The sequence below is a fragment of the Eriocheir sinensis genome, chromosome 30 (assembly GCF_024679095.1).
Source record: "Eriocheir sinensis breed Jianghai 21 chromosome 30, ASM2467909v1, whole genome shotgun sequence".
Taxonomy (NCBI): domain Eukaryota; kingdom Metazoa; phylum Arthropoda; class Malacostraca; order Decapoda; family Varunidae; genus Eriocheir; species Eriocheir sinensis.
Window position 1 is genome coordinate 8,141,881 of NC_066538.1, and position 23,230 is coordinate 8,165,110.

The following is a 23,230-nucleotide window of genomic DNA, read 5'->3' on the forward strand; positions in this document are numbered from 1 at the left end:
TGAATAAATGAAAAATAAATGAATAAATGAAAAATAAATGAATAAATGAAATGAAAATAAGCAAAAATAAATAAAATAAAATAAAATGAGACTATATTAAGAAGATAATAATTGAAATAAGAATATGAAAAAATAATTTTAATAAAAAATGAATAAATAAAAAAATAAATAAATGGATAAATGAAACACAAATAAAATGAATAAAAATAAATAAATAAACAAAACTAAATAAAAAAGAGCTATATATATGAAGAAGTGTACCTTACTGAAAATCCTATAAATAAAAAGCACAAATGTTGTATAAATTCATTTCACTCAAACATTAAAACAAAAATAAACTAAAACCGTGTGTCACTCATTCGCACAAGAGAAAAAAAAATCACAAATCATTAAAACACACACACACACACACACACACACACACACACACACACACACACACACACACACGTAAACAAAAAAAACTCATTCCAATCATTCTTTCTTAACAAACACATACAAAAGCAATCACACATCAACAAACACACACATGGTACACAAACAAACTAAAATATAACAAAAAAAGACCTCACTTCATTTATCCACTTATAACGAAAAACAACACAAACAAACAAACACAAATAAACACAAGTAAACAAACAAACCAACACAAGTAAACAAACAAAAAACTTACTTCAGTTAAACACTTATAGGTAACAAAAAATAACATGAACAAAAACAAACACAAGTAAACACAAGTAACCAACCAAGCAAACAAACACAAGTAAACAAAACAAAAAAACTACTTCATTTATAAACTTATACGTAACAAAAAATAACACTAACAAAAAACAAACACAAGCACAAGTAAACAAACAAACAAACACATATAAACACAAGTAAACAAACAACCCCCCCCCAAAAAAAATACATCCCATCCACTCACTCTCACCACAAAACAATCACCCCCCCCCGCCACCCCCCCACCCCCAACACCAACCTGCGGGGGGCGATGAGAGGGGCGCCTCCCCCCTCTTCTCCTGCTCCTCCAGCACGTCCTCGCACGCCTCCTCGTTCAGGGTCTGCAGCGCCCCGAAAATCAGCTGTTCCTCCATGGTCACCTGGCGGGGGGGAGGGGGGGAAGGGGGGAGAGAAAGGTAAGCACGTGTTAATTAGTGTATTTCCGTGTTAACATCCTTACCTGTCTATCCTACCCTACTTAATGTGACCTTACTCCTGTATTGGTTTTGTTTAGGATCATTACAAGTATTATATATTTTGGTTTATTATTATCATTCAATTCAACTTTATTTTAATATTTTGCTAGTAATTATCTATCTTAATATTACCCTTTTTTATTAGTTTCATCGTAATATTTTTTGCCAAATGATCAATTCTCTATTTTTAAATATTTTGGTCTATTCTGTTTTTATCTGCTTTATTTATCCTCCTTTTTCGTTCTTTCTGATATTTTGTTCGTTAGTTTTTCTTTTATTTGCTTCATTAATTCTACTTTTTTTCATCACATTTTCTACGTTTACCTTTCTTGTGGGGCTTGAGCTTCTTTTTATTGCTCTACATGAACCTTTTATTAGTTTTTTATCATTATCATTGCTATCCTAATTATTATTATTATTATTATTATTATTATTATTATTATTATTATTATTATTATTATTATTATTATCATTATTATTATTATCAGCAGCAACAGCATCATCATTGCTGTCGTCGTTTTCGTCTGCTTACCTCACACTTATTTTAGTTTACCTTCAACTTTCCATCATTATTTTTTTCATTACTTTATCTCACTTCTTTTATCCTTTCCTGTTTCGTCTTTTCTCTTTACGGAAGCACTGAAGAGAGGAAACTTTTTTTATCAATTTTCATTTCACCTTAGATTCTTCCATTTAAAAAAAAAAAAAAAAAAATCATCGTTGCGAGAGTGCTGCATCTACTACAGAGAGACACGAACTGGGGTCCACAAGAACACAAGTCGAGCCCTCAGTCACTCAGCCACCCACGTCCTTATCACTTAACTGTTTTTAATCTCCACAATGCTTCAAGTTTTTGTCGTCGTCTTCCATGAATTTGACGATTAAATATAAATTGAAGAATATTTTGATACAACTGAACGCGGCACGTCTTGGAACGGTGCGTGTGTGTGTGTGTGTGTGTGTGTGTGTGTGTGTGTGTGTAGGGGGGGGGATTGAGATGTATGGGTGTGAGGGGGAGGTAGGTGTGTGTGGGGGGGAGGGGGGGAGTGTTTTTACGTTTCGCCGGTAGGATTTCTTGTTGGAGTCTGGTGGTCGATGGCGCAGACACGTGTTTATACTGGCGCCATCTCGCTTGGCTCATGCTGCCCCCCGGAGCTCATCTTTGATCCTCTTTTATAGACAGAGAATCTAGAGTCCGGGTTGATAAGTGGTTCTCAAGACGCGAACCCGCTAGCTACTCAGCCACCGTCTATGTCAATTCAAGAGACTGCAAGCTAAAATAATAAATAAGTAAATAAATAAATAAAAATGAAAACGGATCGCACCACTTCTACAATCCGTAAGAAAAAGTTGTAAAAAATATATACACCAGATTAGTTGTAGTGTTGCCAGAGTGTGGGTGAGTTTGTCTACTAATCAATTACCTGTAGCCTACGTGACCTGCCTTTGAGGCGCCCCCCTTTGTCCCGCCCCTCATCCCCCACACCTCCTTACACTCCACACACATTACATAACTTTTTTTCTACTTTCCACTCTTGTTTTTCTATTTCACATTTCCATATTTTCTACACTTCATTTTTTTTTTCTTCCTTTAATTTTTGTTCTATTTTCTCTCTAATATTTCTACTTTCTCCGTCCTTATTTTCCTACTTTCCCCTTTCTCATTTTCCCCACTTCCCCCTTTCTCATGTTTCCTACTTTCCCCGTTTCATTTTTCCTAATTCTCCGTCTCATTTTTCCAACTTCTCTCCTCATTTTCCCTACTTCCCCCTGTCTCATTTTTCCTACCTCTCACGTTTCTCCTTCCTCCCCCCCCCCACCACAGGTAGGCTCATCTTCCTCGTATTTTCGACTCTTCGTCCCCCCCTCCCCCCCAAGCTTGTCCTTCACCCCCCCCCCCCCCGCCCCCCGCCGGCCACCTCCACCTTGACCCTCTCACGCACGCCACAAACCTGCCGTCCTGCGCGTCACACAAACTGGGATATTGTGTTTCGTTTTATGCAAGTGTTTTTTATTTGTTTGTTTTTTGTTTTATTCACGTGATTATGTTCTTTATTTTTTTTGTGTGGGGGGGAGGTTAAGTTTTCCGTTTGTGTTTTAATTCTGTCACGTCTGTCAGTTTCTCTTTCTCTGTAATTTCTTATGTCTTCCATGTGTATGTGATTATCCTGCTTATCCATTTATCTGTATTATTTTTATCGATCAGCAGATTGTCCATCTTCTTGTTCTCTTCAAATTGCTTTCCTGGCTTACCCATGCATTGTAGACATGACATTGTATAATAACATTTGTTAGCCCTGATGAACCCTACAACATGGCATTATATATATATATATATATATATATATATATATATATATATATATATATATATATATATATATATATATATATATATATCTATATATATTTTACGTCTTGGCCTGTGGCGCCGTTAGGCCTTCATAGTAGGGCCTGATGGTCGGACCCAGCCCGTTGTGGCGCAGGAAAGTGTCTATAGTGGCGCCATCTCTACTTTTCAGCATTTTCCATTTTAGACCCCTAGTTGCATAATATAAATTGTTGGCGGGGTGTTGGAGGTTCATGCGACGCCGATCTAGCTCAGTTTTTGGGCTATTAACACTTGTTTTCGTATATTTCTATCCATCTTTTTTCTTCATTCATTTTGCATTTTTGTATTATATTGGTATCTTTCATGTTGGTATACCTATTAAGTATATAAAATTATCTGTCAATCTATCTATCTATCCATCTGGCTATCTATCTAACTGTCTATTCGTTTATTTTTATCTACGTACTTTAGATTTATATCTATCTAGTTTTCGTCTAATTTGGAGGTCCTTCAGTCTATTTAACAAAGATGTGTATTAATTTTCTATCTATTTACCGTCAAATTGTGTATTTCCTTATTCCTATTCACTTATTTATGTTTTATTTCCATTCATCTGGTTTTCAAATATTTTAGTCTATCAGTTTCTCATCCTGTGTAATTACATTGTGTATAAAAGCATATGTCTGTCTGTCTTTTTGTTTATTTATATATATCTGGAGGCATATAATTATTTTTTTCTGTGATATATCGGTCCGTGTGTTAAACTTAGTATTTTTTTTTTTTTTTACATCAGAGGACACGGCTCAAGGGCAATAAAAAGAGTACAAAAAAAGCCCGCTACTCACCACTCCTATAAAATATAAAAGTAAAGAGCAGCCAAAAGAGAGGTCAATTCCGGGTTAATGTATTTTCCTGTAAAACTACGAATATCAGTTATCATGTATCTATCTACTTATCTTCTACCTTTCTATTTTTCTATCTCATCATTCATCTACTTGGCTTATGTTTTCATCTACGGAGCAATGTTTTTGTTAATGTACCTGACTCTACGTAATTTATTGATCTTACTTTCATTTTTTCTATTTTTATTATGGCCGAAATTCCTCTTTATTTACTGTTTTCCGTTTCCTAGTTTCCATTATCTCTCCTTTCTGTTATTTCATTCATTTATTTACTCATCCTTTCAAACTATATTTTTATCACATTTTATAGTTAATTTTCTTCTTTCCTTATGACCTCGAAATTCTCTTTTATTCATTATTCTCCATTTCTTCGTTTATATCTATCATCCTTTATTTTTCTTTCTTTACTCACCCTTTCATGCATTATTTCCTTCTTTCATGTTCCCATTTCTTTGTTTCGTATTCTTCATTTCTTTATCCATCCTGTCTCCCATTAATTCCTTTCTTTACTCTTCATTCTAACTTATTTTTCTTTCCTATTTTCCATTTCTTAGTTTCCTCTTTTCCATTTCTTTATCTATCCTTTCTCTCTTTTATTATTTTATCTCTACTCATCCTTTCAATCCTTGTTTTTTTATATTTCCTTCTTTTCATTTCTTATCTGCCATCCTTTCTGTTATTTATTGTTTTCTCTATATACTTTTCCTTTCAGCCATTTTTTCCCCGTGTTCAGTTTCCTAGTTTTCATTATCCATTCTTTTTCTCTTTTATTGTTTTCTCTATTCTTACTTTCAACCAGATCTTTCCTATTTTCCCTCTAATTTTCCATTTCTTAGTTTCATATGTCTTTATTTTATTTATCTTTTGTCGTTTTTTTTCTTCTCTTTCTCTAGTCTTTCTTTCAACCATTTTTTTCTATTTTCTCTCCATTTTTCCATTTAGTTTTCTATTCTCTACTTTCTTATTTATCCTTTCTTCTATTTATTTCTCTCTCTTTCTCTAGTCTTTCTTTCAACCATTTTTTTCTATTTTCTCTCCATTTTTACATTTAGTTTTCTATTCTCTTTCTTATTTATCCTTTCTTCTATTTATTTCTCTCTCTTTCTCTACTCTTTCTTTCAACCATTTTTTTCTATTTTCTCTCCATTTTTACATTTAGTTTTCTATTCTCTACTTTCTTATTTATCCTTTCTTCTATTTATTTCTCTCTTTCTCTACTCTTTCTTTCAATCATTTTTTTCCCTATTTTCCCTCTAATTTACCGTCTCTTAGTTATCTATTTTACTTTTCATTATCTATCCTTTCTGTCTCTACTCATCCTTTCACTCATTATTTCTTCTTTCTTACTTCCCATTTCTTAGTCTTCATCATCTATCCGTTTTTTGTCATTTAACTTCTTTCTTTGCTCATCTTTTCAACCTTTGTTTTTTCTTTTCTATTTTCCGTTTCTTGATCTCCTCTTCTACATGTCTTTATCTATCCTCTCTGTCACTTTTTATTTTCTCTCTCTTTAAACTCCCTTTCAACCATTTTTTTCCCTATATTCTCTAATTTTTCATCTTTAGTTTCCTCTTCTATATTTCATTATTTATCCTTACTCTGATATTTAATGTTTTTTCTCTCTCTTTACTCTCCCTTTCAACCATTCCTTTTGTTTTCTCGCCAATTTTCCGTCTCTTAGTTTCCTTTTCTACATTTCATTATCTATCCTTTGTCACTTTATATATTTTCTCTCTCTTTACTCTCCCTTTCAAACATTTCATTCCTGTTTTCTCCCCACCTGTTCACCTGTCCATGATCACGACAACTGTTACCTGTTTGAGCATGGGAAAGTCAAGGATCATCATCATCATCATCATCATCATCATCATCATCTACGCACTACTTTATATTTTAATGTTCTACTTCATCAACTGTTACTGACGTTTCATCTTTTACGCTATTTTTTTTTTCGTTTTGTTTCTGCCATTTTTTTTTTTTTTTGGACATCTAAGCATTTATTTTTGTCTAATTTTGTACTTCAAATGTTACTAACGCTTCATCTTTTACGATCTTTCTATTTTTTCGTTTTGTTTCTACCTTTTTTTTTAACATTTATGATCACTGTATCGTTTACATTCTTTACGCCAATACATGATTTTTTTCTCTTACTGTTTCTCTCGTTTATTCCTTTCTTCATTTATTGTATTCTATTCACTAACATCTATTTCATCATTCACACTTTTCCTTTTTTTTCTTTTTATTTATCTTTATTTTCATCCTTCATCGCTAATTTTTACTACGTACGAATAACTCTTCTTGTGTAGTGTTTATTTACCTGTCTATCTTTTTTTTCTATTTAGTATTTATCTGATTATTTGTCTTTTCTCTCTTTGTTTTCTCTTTCTTTTATCTTTTGCGTCATTACCATCAACGTTCACCTGACTTCCTGGTACGTAACTACATATCTGTCCTTCTCTGCGTGTGTGTGTGTGTGTGTGTGTGTGTGTGTGTGTGTGTGTGTGTGTGCCTTTTTTTTGTGAAGTTCATATTGCCAATGTTTGCTTGCCTTTTTATTAACCGTTTCAATTGATCTCTTTTCGTCTCCTTTAAACAAAAATAAATAAATAAGATAACCACTTTTATTTTTGTTTGTCTGTTTATCGTACGTCTTTTTATCATTCCACTACAACTTGTTTACTATTTAATGCACGTCTTGTCATAAGTATTTCTAAGCATAATTTTTTTCTCTACTGCATATCATTTTTTTTTTTGTGTGTGTGTATGTGCGTGTCTTATCAGTATCTCCAACCTTCACCACCACCATCATCATCACTATCACCACCACCATCACTACCACCAGCGTCACCGCCATCACCATTACCATCACCATCAGTCTAACCATCACCAATACCAGGCTAACCACCACCATCATCATCACCACCCTTACCACCACCACCACCAGCCTCACCACCACCACCACCACACCACCAAAATCACCACCACCACCACCAGCCTCACCATTATCACCACCACCACCCCTACCACCACCACCAGCCTTGCAATCATCATCATCACCATTACCACCACCACCACCACCACCATCTCACGTGCGCAGGTAACCCGTCACCCGTCTCAAGGTCACACACGCTAATGTTACCTGAGGTCGTGTCGAGGCTCGTCTAACAGCCAATGACAGGTGGACGGGACATGACAGGTAAGGCACACCAGGCAAACGTGAGCGCTACAGGTAAGATTACGTAGTTTTTTTTCTGGGTGTTACAGGAAGAGGTAAAGTAAAGGTGAGGGCTTGCATTATACGAGTAGCTGTGCCTGGCCTCGGTGCTCATCTCCGTCGCATTGGTGGGAAGAGCCATCACCCCGGGACATGGCCAGTGTGACATCCAGGTTACCACGGTTTGCTTTCCCCAGGCACCCATTTATCGACCAGCCCGAAAGGGAGAATGAACAGCTGGGTGAGTTGCACGCCGACTGCCCTGGCCGGGATTCGAACTCAGGCCCGCGGATTCGTAGCCAGGCACGCTAACCACTGCACCACGGAGGCGCGCATCATGAGTTAGAGAAGACAATTTTGACGATTAGAAAGGCGAGACAGAAACCGAGCAATATGGATTAGGGAACAGACAAAGACAGAAGATAAAAAAATGACGATTAAAAAAAAAAAATGGACTTGGGCAGGTCATACCATGCACAAAACTAATAACAAATGGACAACCAAAGTCGTTCTGTCTCTTTTTTTCTTCCCTTTCCTACTCTCACTTTTATTATCTATTATTCAAGAGGCGAATCAGGTACAGCGGGAGGAATGCGGACCCTGTAAGCTGCCTGTTCACCAGCCCCCAAACACCTGAAACACCGGGAAAAAGAAAATGAAAGTGTAAGCGATGAGAGACGAGGAGAAAAAGGCGAGAGAATATGGAAGATAACAGATATGAAGGGACAGAATGGCAACGAAGGAATTGTAAGTCAGGGCAGATAAGGGACCAGGTAGTGAGATGAAATTAAAACCTTTGCCGGAGCAGGATGGAGAGCACTAACACGAGAGGTGGAGGACGTTGGGAAAGGCCTTTATACTGAAGAGATGAAATTAAAACCTTTGCCGGAACAACATGGAGAGCACTAACATGAGAGGTGGAGGACGTTGGGAAAGGCCTTTATGCTGCAGAGATGAAATTAAAACCTTTGCCGGAACAGGATGGAGAGCACTAACACAAGGTGGAGGACGTTGGGAAAGGCCTTTATGCTGCAGAGATGAAATTAAAACCTTTGCCGGAACAATATGGAGAGCACTAACACAAGGTGGAGGACGTTGGGAAAGGCCTTTATGCTGCAGAGATGAAATTAAAACCTTTGCAGGAACAACATGGAGAGCACTAACATGAGAGGTGGAGGACGTTGGGAAAGGCCTTTATGCTGCAGAGATGAAATTAAAACCTTTGCAGGAGCAATATGGAGAGCACTAACATGAGAGGTGGAGGACGTTGGGAAAGGCCTTTATGCTGCAGAGATGAAATTAAAACCTTTGCAGGAACAATATGGAGAGCACTAACATGAAAGGTGGAGGACGTTGGGAAAGGCCTTTATGCTGCAGAGATGAAATTAAAACCTTTGCCGGAACAGGATGGAGAGCACTAACATGAAAGGTGGAGGACGTTGGGAAAGGCCTTTATACTGAAGAGATGAAATTAAAACCTTTGCCGGAACAATATGGAGAGCACTAACACGGGAGGTGGAGGACGTTGGGAAAGGCCTTCGTGCTGCCGTGGACTAAAACATGATGATGATGATGATGATGATGACGATGATGATGATGATGATGATGATGGCGTGTTGATGAGTGTTGAAAAGGCGGGTTTGTGTGTTTCGTAAAGTGTGTTGCGGGAGAGAAAAAAAAAAGTATTACCTTGGTTAGTCCTTGAATTTGGCTTTTTTTTCAGTTAAGGGAGAAGGGAAGAGCGAGAGAGAGAGAGAGAGAGAGAGAGAGAGAGAGAGAGAGAGAGAGAAATTTACATAGAAAATCAGACCACACAGACCCCATGGTCCAGACTAGGTGGTCTGTCCTTAAACCTAAGTGATTCTACATTAATCAGAAGGCTCCAAAACGATGCATTTCAACTCTAGGTATCATTAAGTTCAAGGATGTGACGGTCGAGCTTGTTTTCAAAGGAGTCAATCGTGTTACACTGGACCACTGATGGTGGGAGCTTATTCCATTCTCGCACTACATCGTTGGTGAAGAAAAATTTGGTGGTCTGAATTTACTTGTCTACATTTGCGTTTTATGCCATTGTTTCACGTTCGCAGTGTCATCGATCATAAACAATGTTGATCTGTCTACATTCGTGAAACCATTAAGTATTTTGAAAAATTCGATCAGTTTTACTCGGAGGCGACTTTTCTCAAGAGAGAACATGTTAAGGGTGAAAAGCCTTTCTTCGTAAGATTTGTTGCGCAAGGAAGGGATCATTTTTGTTGCCCGACGCTGAACACCTTCTAATTTAGCAGTGTCCTTTGCATGGTGGTTTGCGGTGGTGGTGGTGGTGAAGGCGATGGTGGTGGTATCGATTGTCCCTATCTTCTTCACACTCACACATCATCATCATCATCTTTCCTCTTTTTTTTTCTTTCCTCCATATCTCCTCTCTTTACCTTCCCTCCCTTCATCCTCACCTTTCTTTTCCTATATTTTTCTTTTCCTTTCTTTATTTCTTCTCTCCATCTCACTTTCACTGTCTCCTCTTCCCATTTCTACTCTCCCTTCATCTTTTTCCCCATGTTTTCTCCATCATCATTATCATCATTCAACTTGCTTCTCTATACTCTACTATTTTCCCCTTTCCATTTTTTTCCATTTCTCTCCCATTTTTCAATTTCCCGTTTCAATTTCTTCATCTTCTTATTTATCTCCTTCCTTCATTTTTTCTCCCTCCCTCTATTTTCTATTCTCACTTTTTGTTTTGTTTCCTTTTCCTTCATTCTTATCCCCTCTCTTCATCTTGGTCTCCTGTTGTTGACTTGACTCCTCATCTCTCCTCCTCTTCCCTTCGTTACTCCCCTTTAACTGTTTCCTTTTTCTCTTCTACACTATCCTTTCCTCCCTTTCTCTTTATATCCTCTCTTCGTCTTGGTTTTCCTATTATATCTTTGGTTCTTCTTTTCCTTCTCTTTTTCTCCTAACTTCATTTTTCTAATTATCTTCATCCATCATCTCTTTCCTATAGCTACTTTTCTCTTTCTATTTCACTTTCTTTCCTCTTCCTTATCTACCCTATTCTTCTATCCTTTCTTAATTATCTTTGCTTCTTAAAGTACCCTCCTACGGATTCTATCCTTCTCTCTGTACTTTTATCTCCAGTTTCCTTTCCGGCCGCTCTATCTCTGCTGTGATAGACGGTCACTGTTCTTCCCCTAAACCTATAAACAGTGGTGCCCCACAGGGTTATGTCCAATCTCCCTCTCCAAACTTCTTTCCGCAACAAACTGTCCTGTCCACTCGTACGCCGATTACTCTACTCTTCTCTATTCAACTTCTTTCAACAGAAGACCCTCCCAGCAGGAATTACAAGACTGCAGACTGGAGGCTGCAGAAAGCTTAACCTCAGACCTTAAATTTCTGATTAGGGTAGGAGGAACTTCGTGTCCTTCAATGCCTCAAAAACTCAATTTCTCCACCTATCAACTCGGCACAATCTTCCAAACACCTATCCACTATTCTTCCGACAACACTCAGCTGTCATCTTCTACACTAAACATCCTCGGTCTATCCTTAACTCAAAAACTTATCTGGAAACTTCATATCTCCTCTCTTACTAAATCAGCTTCCTCAAGGTTGAGCGTTCTGATATCGTCTCCGCCAGTTCTCCCCCGCACAGATGCTGCAAATAAGGACAACACCCCTTTTAAATTCCGCCGCAATATTGCCTCTCTATATTCTATCGATATTTTCATGCTTACTGCTCTTTTGAACTTGCTAACTGCATGCCTCCCAGCGGCCCCGCTGCACTTGACTTTCAACACTTGTTCATCCCTATACTGTCCAAATTCCTTATGCATGAGTCAGTCTTTCAGTCTTGCATCCCTTACACTGATAAACTCTGGAACAGCCTTCCTTCGCCTGTATTTCCTCCTGCCTAAGACTTGACTTCCTTCACTTGCCTGCGCCAGAACTGGCTGGGGCCGACCATCAGGCCCTACCAAGAGAGCCTAAAGGCGCTACAGGCGAAGACGTTAAAAAAAAAAAAAAAAAATATGACCTCTCCAATAGCGGGCTTTTTTTGTCTTTTTTTTATCTTGAGCTGCTTCCTTTACTGTAAATAAAAAAAATCCTTATTATCTATTTTCATCATCACTTCCTTCCACTATTCTTTTCTTTCTTCCTCCCTTCCTTTCCTCCTTATCGCCCTCTTCCAGTTATTTTGCTGGCCCTCCTTCTCTCCTCCTCTTGCCCTGTCTACCCTCTTCACCTTTATATCTTGCCTTCGCTTTCCCTCCTTTCACTTTTGCCTTTTTTTCTTTTTCTCATTATCTCCTTAATAGTAATCTGACTGCAATTTTCTCCTCCTCCTCCTTTCTCCAGTTCATTTTTCCTCCCTTCCCTTCTTCCTTTTCCTCATTGCCTATTTCTACTCTTACAGTATCTCCAAATTCTATTCTCCCCACTACTTTTGCTTCTCGTTTCCCCTTTTCTTTCCGCCTCCTTATCTCCTAATTTTATCTTAGTCTTCCGGCTGTTTTCTTTGTTCTTCCTCTCATTTTCTTTACTCTCCTTCCCTTTCCCTCTCCGTCAACTTGCCTCCCTATCCTTCACCACTCTCCCTTTTCCTGCCTCTCCTTTCCTTCTTATCTCCTCTCTTCGTCTTAATATTTATACTCTTCTATTACCTTTCTATCTCACTTATATTTCTTCATCATTCCTATTAATTTTGTTTTTCCCTTTCCCTATCCTTCACCACTCTCCCTTTTCCTGTCTCTCCTTTCCTTCTTATCTCCTCTCTTCGTCTTAATATTTATACTCTTCTGTTATCTTTCTATCTCACTTCTTTTTCTTCATCATTCCTGTTATTATTTTTTTTTTTTTTGTCATTTATTCCTCCTTCGCTAGTCTATTTTATCATGTTTTTTTTCGTCCTTTACTTTCTCTCTCCTCTTCTCTTTTCTTTCTCCTCTTCACTTCTCTTTCTTCATCATCCCTGTTATGTTTTTGTATTTTTGTTTTTCTCATTTATTCCTCCTTCGCTAGTCTTTTTGTCATGTTCGTTCGGCCTTTACTTTCTCTCTCCACTTCTCTTTTCTTTCTCCTCTTCCCCCCCCCCTTTCCGTTCTCTCCCATTTCTTACTTTCCTCACCTTCTCCTCGCTCCACTCTTTCCCTATCCCGTTCCCTTATCTCGCATCTTTATATCATTCTTTCATTATCCATATTGAAGGAAATAAGAATGGAGAGAAAAGAAAATTAAAAGGTAAGAAAGGGAAAGTGAATAAGAAAGAAAAAATATAAAACATCTATTTCAAGGTCACGCGGTATCCAGGTACGAGCAAACAGGTAACACGTGACGTACACCTGGCGCCCCCCCCCCCTCTCTCTCTCTCTCTTCGTGACCTCCTCCTTGACCCCGTCCCCTCCGCCGCCGCCACCAGTCCCGTTCCTCCCCCAAACACGTTCCGTCCACGTATAACAAAAACCGACGTGTGTGTGTGTGTGTGTGTGTGTGTGTGTGTGTGTGAGTGTAGGGTTCTTGATGACTGTTTTTTGTTTGTTTGTTTGTTCTTCCTTTTATCTGTACTGTTTGTTTGTTTGTTATTTTTTTATTCATTTGTTTATCTTTTATTTCTTATTTCGCTTCGGTTCATTTTCCTTTACTCTAGTTTTTCTTTTCTTTTTTGTTTTTACTTTTACTTGTACTGTTTGTTTATTGTTGTTATTGTTGTTCCTTTCCCTTTCTCCTACTTCATATCTATGTTTTTGTCATCTTTATATCGCTCTGTGTTTCTTTTATAACTTTTTTTTTTTGTTCCTCAGTTTTGAAGTTTTTTTCTGGTTTTATTTTACTTTTGTTTGCTTGTTTGTTTCCTGCTGCCATTCTTTTTATTGCTAGTTCAGTCGGTTTGTTTGTTTTCTACCTCTTTGTTGCTTCATTTCCTTTTTTTTTGTTTGTTTGTTTATTCTTGTACTTTTTTTTCTAATTGCTTGGTTTTTTTTTCTTAATTTGGTTTCCTTTATTTTCATTTCTATGTGAATTTGGCTGTTATGCTTTTAATGTCATTATTGTTATTATTATCATTATCATTATACCTGACTTACCTTATCGATCTTCAATACAAAACAAATAATAATGATAATAATAATAATAATAATAATAATAATAATAATAATAATAATAATAATAATAATAATAATAATAATAATAATAATAATAATAATAATAATAATAATAATAATAATAATAGGTAATAATGTTGATTTTTCCATACCCCATAAATTTTTGCGTCCTTAATATGTTTTTTTTCTTTCTATCAAAATTCATTGTTACTTTCCTTTTCATCCTTAACTTAACAATATAATAGGCACCTTTTTCACACCTATAATTAACACACACAATAAAATATGTATTCATTTTATCACCATTTCTTTTCACTATATAATATTAACCAAAAAAATATATTTATCACCATTGTTTTTACTACCAACCAAAAAAAAATGTCCCCCCTCTTTTCAAATTACCTGCTGAATCACAATTTTTGGAATGATCATTTTTGGAAACGGTAGCCTTTCCTCCTCCTCCTCTTCTTCCTCCTCTCTCTTCCCGGCTGCCTTTCCTCCCTCCCTGTCCCCTCCTCCCCTCTCACCTCCTCCTCCTCCTCCCAATTCTCCCTGTTCAGTGGGTGGGAGAGAAAAGGGGGAAGAATGAAGCAAAAAAGGGATTAGACAAACATAAATAAAACACAAACAAACAGAAGGAGGCATAGAAGGCAATATAAGCAAACGCACTAAGGCAAAAAAAAACACTCCCAGTTAATTAATAGTGATGATACGTGATGAATGGCACAGTTAACGTTTATTATCACCATCAGTATCATCACTATTAGCGGGAGGTCGTCAGTCTGTACCGAAACACTATCCTGATGAACCTAATTTCCACTCTACTGAAATTAAACAGAAGTAGAAAAAGTTACGTTAGCACCACATATAAGGGACTGAGTTGAGGATAACTGACGGAACAAAGCAGAGAATGGAGATATGAATTAATTGGTCTACTCTACAAAACCTGAAATAATAGAGTAATAAAGAGAAAAGTCAGTTTAGTATACCAAAAGGGACTGGGTGTGCATTATCGAACAAAAAATAAATGTAGAATATGATTTTTTTTTCTATAACTAAGATTTTTATTTTATTAACTACCTATACTAAAAAAATCATGTTTAAATAACTCATACTCAAATTGAAGTTAGGTGAAATATGAGATGAATTTATACAAGCATTCCAAAACTAAATGTAAACTACTGTAGCTAATAAATAACTAAACTATGCCTGGCACTGCAAACTGAACCTTCTTGAGAAAACTGAAAATGTAAAACCAAAGGAAATGAACAAAATGATTAAAGAAAAAAAATGGTTGATAAAATGGTTGACAAAATGGTTGATAAAAAATGGTTGACAAAATGGTTGACAAATAAAATGGTTGATAAAATGGTTGATAAAGTGGTTGACAAAATGGTTGACAAATAAAATGGTTGATAAAATGGTTGACAAAAAAATGGTTGATAAAATGGTTGATAAAAAAATGGTTGATAAAAAAATGGCTGATAAAAGGGTTAAAATAAAAAAAATGGTTGATAAAATTGTTGATAAAAAAATGGTTGAAAAAATGGTTGATAAAATGGTTGAATAAATGATTGACAAAATGGTTGATAGAAAAATGTAAAACCATATAGGAAATGCACAAAATTAAAATAAAAATAAAAACGCGTGTAGACAAAATCAACAAGACACTCGCCAATATCTACACATTAACCTGAGAACACTTATGCATAACTGACTTACTCTACAACACAAGGCAGCAGAACAAAACAAACAACATAAAAACATCAACAACTTAGCCATCAGGAAGCAAAAAATTAACACCGTGCATGCGAAAACAAAGCAAAAACAAGGCAAAACAAAAAAAGAATCACCCGCCATAAGGTCACCTCAATCAATATGGAAAGTCGGGGCAGAATAAAATTAGGAGAAGTCAAAAAGAATATAAACAACCTTTACAAAAAGCTTTATTCTTCCTCCTCGGCAGCCACAGTGTTCCTCGGCTCGGCGCTACACTCCTTAACACTACTCTCGTACACTTATCTATTAGATGCGTAAAAATCACAACTAAAAATCACAACTGCGGAAAAGAGAAGTGATTGCAAGATGAATATGATACAAAATCGAAAAAAAATACTACTTACAGAAACACGTAAAATTGGGTGGGATAAAATAGGAATACTAATTACAGTCACAGGATAAATAAAAAAAGAGAGCATGAAGTACGTTGATAAAACCGATACTTTAAAAATTCATCTTGCAAAAAATAAACAAAAACAAAGAAAAAAAATATGAATAAAACAAAAATCTCAAAACCTATCCATGAAAAAAAAAGATAAAAAGAAAGAAAATCAACACTTCCAAACCATCCATCAAAAACAAAAAATACATACATGAAAAAAAAAATAATAATAATAATACAACCGACATTCTAAAAACACACCTGATAAAATGATAAAAAAATGATAAAAAGAAAAAAAAATCAGGACTCCCAAACCGTCTGTCACAAACAAAACAAAAAAATATACATGAAAAAAAAAAATAATAATAAAGCTGACATTCAAAAAACACACCTGATAAAATGATAAAAAAATGATAAAGAGAAAAAGAAAATCAGGACTTCCAAACCATCTATCAAAAACAAAAAACAAAAATAATATACATGAAAAAAAAATAATAAAACCGACATTCTAAAAACACACCAATAAAAAAAATAAAAAAACAGAAAAAACATAGACCCAAAAAAACACACAACCACCAAACACACACAGATACAGTAAGTGGTAACGTAAATAGGAATGCAAAAAACTACACTGGGGTAAATACAAAATACGAACCATTACGACTCAGAGTACAAAACATTAAGAGTAGGATTGCACGGCTTGAAAAATATACCTATCATAACTATTCTCTAAAACTCTTGGCTTCTATCACAGTTTGCTTGAAGACAACAGTCGAGTCATGGTAACAGGCATGGTGAGGGGGGAGGAGGAGGAGGAGGAGGAGGAGGAGGAGGAGGAGGATTAATCTTTTTTTCAGTATCTTCCTTCATCCATCCCCATGTTTATTTCTTTATTTATATATTATTGCACTTTATTGTCCCTTTCTCTCTCTCCTTTGCCATGAGAGTATTGATAAAGGTGTTTTTTTGTTCCATATTAAAGAGTATTTTCATCCCTTTCATGGAGTACTTTACCAGTCTTCACCTCTTACAATATTATCCTTTTTTCCATGTATTTCTCTTCTATTTTCTCTTTTATCATTTTCTCTTTCTATTCTTAATTTTTTTCTCTCCTCCTCTTTTCCCCTCTATAATATTTTCCTCCTGTCATTTCCCTTTTCTTTTCTCCTCCTTTCTCCTCACATTTTTTCTTCCTCCTATTTTCTCCTTGGCAATATTCTCATCATTTTCTTTCCACTTCTTTTCTCCTCTCCCTTATTTGTCTTTCTCCTCTCATAGTTTACCGTCATCATCTTTCTCCTTTTCTCCTTCAATAATTTATTTCTCATTCTCTTCTGTCTATCTGCATTTTCTTAGTGTTCTTTTTTTTCTATCTTTCACATATGTCTATTTCAACACTCTCATTTTCCACCTCCTCCTCTTCTAGTTTTTCCACTTTTCTTCATTGCTATCATGTCTTTCTTTTTGTTCTTCTCTCTTCTTTTCACGCTTCTTTCCTTTTTTTCCTTCTTCTCTCTCCTTTCCACCTCTCTTCATTTCTAACCTATTCTTCTCCTTTTCTTTTCTTTTCTTTTCTTCCTCCCCACTTTTTTCCAACTTGTTCATCGATGCAAAGTCACTGGTAACAATGCGTATGGTAGTAGTAGAAGTAGTAGTAGTAGTAGTAGTAATAATAATAATAATAATAATAATAATAATAATAATAATAATAATAATAATAATAATAATAATAATAATAATAATAATGCACGGAACACAAGCAACTTCAACCTTGTGTCTATATTTCTCTTTGATCTCTGTCTGTCTCTCTCTCTCTCTCTCTCTGCTTCCTCATTTATCACATTATTTGGCGATGGCTTGTCTGTGTTTCATTCATTTCCTCATCTTCTTTCTTTATTTACCTCTCCTTCTTCTTCTTCTTCTTCACATCTTGTTAATTTACTTGCTGCCTCTCTCTCTCTCTCTCTCTCTGTGTGTCTTTTTCTCTCTCTCTCTCTTACTGACACACATACACAAACACACAAACACACTCAGAGGCAGCAAACATCAACACACGACCAAGGAATGAAAAACACGCAAGCTAAAAAAAAGGACATCCGTAAAAGGTCTCAATTCTTCTCTCGGTCTCTCTTTCAGTCTCCCATTCCTCATCTCCATTCCTAGACCCACTGATGAGACCCCGAGATAGTTGCCGGGGGAGACTGGGCTTCCTCGTGGTGTTGAAGGTAGTGGTGAAGGCGGTGATGAGTCTCCTCTTCCTGGTGTTGAACGGAAGGATCTTGTTGTGGGAGGTGATGAGGTTCCTGATGGTGATGATGATCCTGGGCACTAGTTTCATGGTGTTGAGAACCCTGCGTGGTGCCCTCTTGGTGGTGTTGGGTATCTTCGTGGTGTTGAGTGGTGTCGAGGTGGTGGTGGTCAAGGTGAGGGGCTGACGGGTGGTGTTGAGTGCTCTCCATTTGGTGTTGCATGGCTTCCTGGTGGTGATGCATGACCTGGGTGACCTGGGGGAATTGCGGGTCAGGCTGGGGGTCGTCCTGTATGTCGAGGTGTTGGAGGTTCGGGTAGAGGTGGGGGCGGCGGCGCAGGGAGTGGTGGTGATGGTGGTGGTGATGGTGTTGATCTACCTCGTCACAGCTGCTCGAGTCCCACCCAACGGACGTCTGATGGATCCAGCGGTCAGTAATTGTTGTAATGGGGTGGGTGGGGGGGAGGGGGGGATTAATTGCAAAAATGTGTGCGTGTGTGCGTTTGTGCCTGTGCGTGAGTTTGGTGCATGTAAGTGTGTATGAAAGCATGTGCATATACGAGTTCGCATGTGTGTGTGTGTGTGTGTGTGTGTGTGTGTGTGTGTGTGTGTGTGTGTGTGTGTGTGTGTATGTTTTTTTTACTACTGTTGTGAATGTGTACGTATGTTCTAGGCATGTGCGTTTGTGCATGTGCGTCTGTGCATCTGCATGTGTATGTGTGTGCGCGGCTCTGACCTTCAGTTTGAAAAGGAAGGAAAAAACTCCGCAACATTTTTTTTTTGTACAGATTTTTTTACAATGTTCGTCCGTTTTTTTTCTGTTTGCTTGTCTTTTCTTTCCAGCAGGTGTCCAAGGCCCTCACCAGGTAGTAACAAAGCAACAGGTGCGAAGTGTTTATACCCGGCAACGCAACAACAACATGCAGTAATATTAAGCACCAGCAGCAACAGCGGAGGGAGGAGGAGGAAGAAGAGGAAGAGGAAGAGAGGGATGAAGAGGAAGGGGTTGGAGGAGAAGGAAGGTATTGAAGAGGAGGAGGTATAAAAGAATAAGGAGAAAGAGGAAAGAGGAAAAGGAGGAGAAAGAGGGAGGAGTTGGAGGAGAAGAGGAAGATAGGGATGAGGAGGAAAAATAAAAGAATAAGGAGAGAGAGGAAAAGTGGAAGGAGAAGGAGAATATGGGAGGGAAAGAAAAGGAGAATATCAGAGAGGAGGAGGAGGAGAAGGAAAACATGAAAAAAAGAAAAAGGAGAACATCAAAAAGGAGAAGTAGGAGAACAATAAAAGAGGAGGACAAGGAGAAAAAGAACAAAATCAGAGAGATCACAAAAAAAAGAGAACATAAAAAAGGAGAAGGAGGAGAACAAAAAAAAGAGGAGAAGAACAAAAAGAGGAGGAGATATATATAAATTAATTGCAAGCCACAAACTGCTGTTAATCGTAATAATAGACAGTTATACGAGGAAGCATAAAGTTCAAAGGAGGAGGAGGAGGGGGAGGAGGAGGAGGAGCACAGTGTCATTATAACCACAAGGCAGTCCAGGATTCCAAGATCATTCCAAAAATTATCCCCATTGCATGTCATTCCGATATTTCCCGATCATCGCCTTAATAGTATATACCAGAAATAACCGCCACCATTATTTTCATTCCCTTAAAAGTAAAAATCAATATATAATGTAAAATTACCTTACTGAGAAAACCACCAGTATTTCCAGCAGGTCAGAATCAGAATAAGAATAAAAAGAGGAAGTTCGGAGCAGAGGAAATAAATCACACCATGGATTATCAAAGAAAAGAAGAGAGCAGGAGAGAGAAAAATGAGAAGAGGGAATAAAAATAAAAAAAGAACGTCCAGAAGAGAGAAAAAATAAATGACACCATAGTTAGTCAAAGAGAATGAAGAGAGAAGAGAGAGAAACTAAGAAGGGAGCGAGAGAGAACAAAAATTAAATAAGAATACTCACCCGGATAAGTCAAATGAGAGAGAGAGAGGAGAGGAAGAGAAGAAGGAAAGGAAGAAGAAGAGATGAGGAAAGGGAGAGAATGGTGAGAGTGAGCGAAAGAGAGAGAGAGACGAGAGCAAGAAAATAAAAATTAAATAAGAATACTCACCCGGATAAGTCAAATGAGAGACTCTGGTTAGATGTCAAATGAGAAACTATGAAATTACAAGAAACTACAGGATTGGGGATGGAGACGTATATTGTAAAAACAGGCACATCTACAAGGGGCGGAGCAAGCCACAACACTCTACACAGCCAGCCCTACTACACCACACACACATACGCATACACAAACACACACACACGGACACATGCACAAACACATGCAACTAAGGAATACAATTATGACAAGCCATACGGAAGGTCATGTTTGTTGATTTGTATGCATATTCCGATTAATACGTGAAAGGAGAAGAAATATACGCACTCCGAGAAACTGAAATGAGATGAAGATGAAAATTTCCGTTGAGTATAAATTCATAAACTCCGATGATTTTTTTCCTTTATACTTCATTTTGATTTTCCGGAGTCTATATATTTCCGAGTCCTGTGAGTACTAATAGGAGCGATGCGTACAAATTAGCAAAAAGGCCCTACTCACACACGTCATCATCATCATCATCATTAGCCAAGTACTACAGAAACATATGAAAGACAAACAAACAAACAAATAATCAGACAAAATCAAACAGAATCAGTGTGTGGCAAAATAAATGTAGCAAAAAGTGTGTATTAACAAATCAAACGTTCATGCCAAAGAAGTTGATAAAAAAAAGGTGTTTGACTGATATATATAAAAAGGGGAATGGTAAAAAAGGACATGCTAATAATAAAAATAAAGGACAATAAAAGCATAAGGTTGATCATTCTTAAACTGAAACAAAAGATAAATGTATATACAAGATAATTATGTACATTTGGAAAGGAAGTGAATCATAACAGAAGGTTTTGTATGTGAGTAAATTAATGGGAAGTGAGACAAAATTAATAGAACTTGTCAATATAAAAGTATAAAAGTAAACCTAAATGAGTGAGATAAAACTTGAATGAGAATGGAAGACCTTATAAAAAACTAAATGAAATGGAACAATAACAAAAGTGATGAGACTAAATGATCGGAAAATAATAAAAAAAAAATGAAATGAAAACAGAAAACTTAAAACTACATGAAACTGCAAAAAATAACAAAACTCATAAAACTACTGAATAAAAAAGTAAAAAATCAACTAAAACTAAAGGAATGAGGAGAGGAACTAAGAAATAACAAGTTATCATCAACCTACAAATAAATGACTCAAATGTTGTACTCCAAAAAATACCCAAAAAGAGATTATGCTATCCTCTCTCAAATCTCATTATTACCAACACCTGCCACTCCTTCACACCTTTACCTGGCAACACTGATGAGAGAAAACTAGCCCGTATTCTTAACCCGGTAGCTGCGGGGATCATGTTTCTTAATGGTCCCTCTAAGCGAGAAAATGAGAAAAAATCAACACTCACACAAACCATTTCATAATATATATCAAAGCAGTTGTGATCAGTTCATGTATCATCTATTTTGTGGGGTTTATATCAGTGTACAAATTTGGCCCATCGCTGCTACACGGTAAAGCCACAAATTTGGCCCATCGCTGCTACACAGTAAAGCCACAAATTTGGCCCATCACTGCTACACGGTAAAGCCACAAATTTGGCCCATCGCTGCTACACAGTAAAGCCACAAATTTGGCCCATCGCTGTTACACGGTAAAGCCACAAATTTGGCCCGTCGTTGCTACCGGGTTAAATGTCTCAGCACCTCATATTACCAGTTTGAAAAGCCCCTCGCGCAAGTTGCTGGGATTTCTATAGACTGTTTTGTGATCCTAGTGATAGTTTATGTGACTTCTGCACACTGAATGGGACAATCACCCATGAAAATCCATTGCTCTTCTCTGTGGGCTTGGAAAATAGTCGTACTGGGAACCAAAAAAAGTTTAACCCGGTAGCAGCGACGGGCCAAATTTGTGGGTGGACATAACCCCCAAAATAGAGGATGCATAAACTGATCACAAACGCGTTGATATCTATTATATAATGATCTGCGTGAGTGATGATTTTTTCTCATTAATTCGCTTAGAGGACCCTTTGAGAAACATGATCCCCGCAGCTATCGGGTTAAAAATATGAACCTTCACACCTATGCAGCTTAATTCACTATGGCCACTGTGACACCCAGAAGAGCTGACTAAAAAATATATACATAAAATAAATTGTATCTAGCTCATTTTTATTTAACTGAGAGAATCGATAACATAAAAAAATGCAACCTGACTACATACCCTGATGATCTATAACACACACACACACACACACACACACACACACACACACACATTACAGCACCGTTTAAATCCATGACCATATTTCAGTATTATAAATTTCTATCCTTTATAAATGACACATAATCTAAAACTGGCTCAAAAACAGCACAGGTGAGGTAAGCGTACAGGTGACCTAGCAACATTACACCTAAATGAGCAAATGAGAAACACCTACGCATGTACACACACTCATACCTACACATGTATGCACACAGTCACCACCACACACACACACACGACTGCATAACACTGTGCTTCATTAAAAAGTGCAAGACTGACCCACAGACTTGTACAGACAGGTGTGGCAAGTAGCAATCCACAGGTGAGGGACCCAATTGTAAGTAAAAATGGGAAATATGAATGCAAAATGATAAGTGATGAATCAAAGAGAAATGAGTTGAAGGTTAAGGCTATACAGATAAGATCAGGCACTAAACAGCATTCATGGACAATTTAATAAGGAGGAAACGTGCTTTGAAGATGGGAAAGTAAAGAGAAAAACTGATATAAAGACATAAGTAAAAAAAAATCTACAGCAAGCACATACACACACACAAAAAATAAAAAAACACGCAAAACTACACCACAACACACACACACACACACACACACACACACACACACGACAAAAAAACACACACAACCACACACACAGTCTACCACAAACACAAAAAAACAAGCACTCAATACAAAAACGCATC

The 23,230-nt window shown here is 37.0% G+C and overlaps 1 protein-coding gene and 2 long non-coding RNA genes across 33 annotated transcripts in view; 1 reads left to right on the plus strand and 2 right to left on the minus strand.

Annotated features, from left to right (window-relative positions):
• The window catches only part of LOC127005543 (kinase D-interacting substrate of 220 kDa B-like), a 148,190-nt gene that overhangs the window by 18,120 nt on the left and 106,840 nt on the right, over positions 1–23,230 (minus strand). For 27 of the 29 annotated variants that reach the window (XR_007758700.1, XR_007758696.1, XR_007758697.1 and 24 more), the window contains 2 exons: positions 14,151–14,300; positions 980–1,100 (listed from right to left, as the gene is read on the minus strand). Coding sequence is in view for 8 of the 29 variants with exons in the window: in XM_050874468.1 (XP_050730425.1) it covers positions 980–1,100; positions 14,151–14,300 (271 nt within the window). In the remaining 21 variants the exon portion in view is untranslated. Of the gene's footprint in view, positions 1–979; positions 1,101–14,150; positions 14,301–17,161; positions 18,573–23,230 lie in introns of those variants that run through there. The other 2 variants (XM_050874472.1, XM_050874473.1) reach the window with 2 other exon arrangements.
• LOC127005547 (uncharacterized) lies at positions 5,421–9,375 on the minus strand. Of its 3 annotated transcripts, none has more exons than XR_007758708.1 (2): positions 9,123–9,375; positions 5,421–8,610 (listed from the first exon to the last, which is right to left on the minus strand). It is a non-coding gene; the product is annotated as an uncharacterized LOC127005547 (long non-coding RNA). The 3 variants fall into 3 exon arrangements; XR_007758706.1 differs by having other exon boundaries at positions 5,528–8,950; XR_007758707.1 differs by having other exon boundaries at positions 5,528–8,864; positions 9,123–9,255.
• Positions 19,532–23,149, plus strand: LOC127005548 (uncharacterized). Its single transcript, XR_007758709.1, has 2 exons — positions 19,532–21,743; positions 21,779–23,149. It is a non-coding gene; the product is annotated as an uncharacterized LOC127005548 (long non-coding RNA).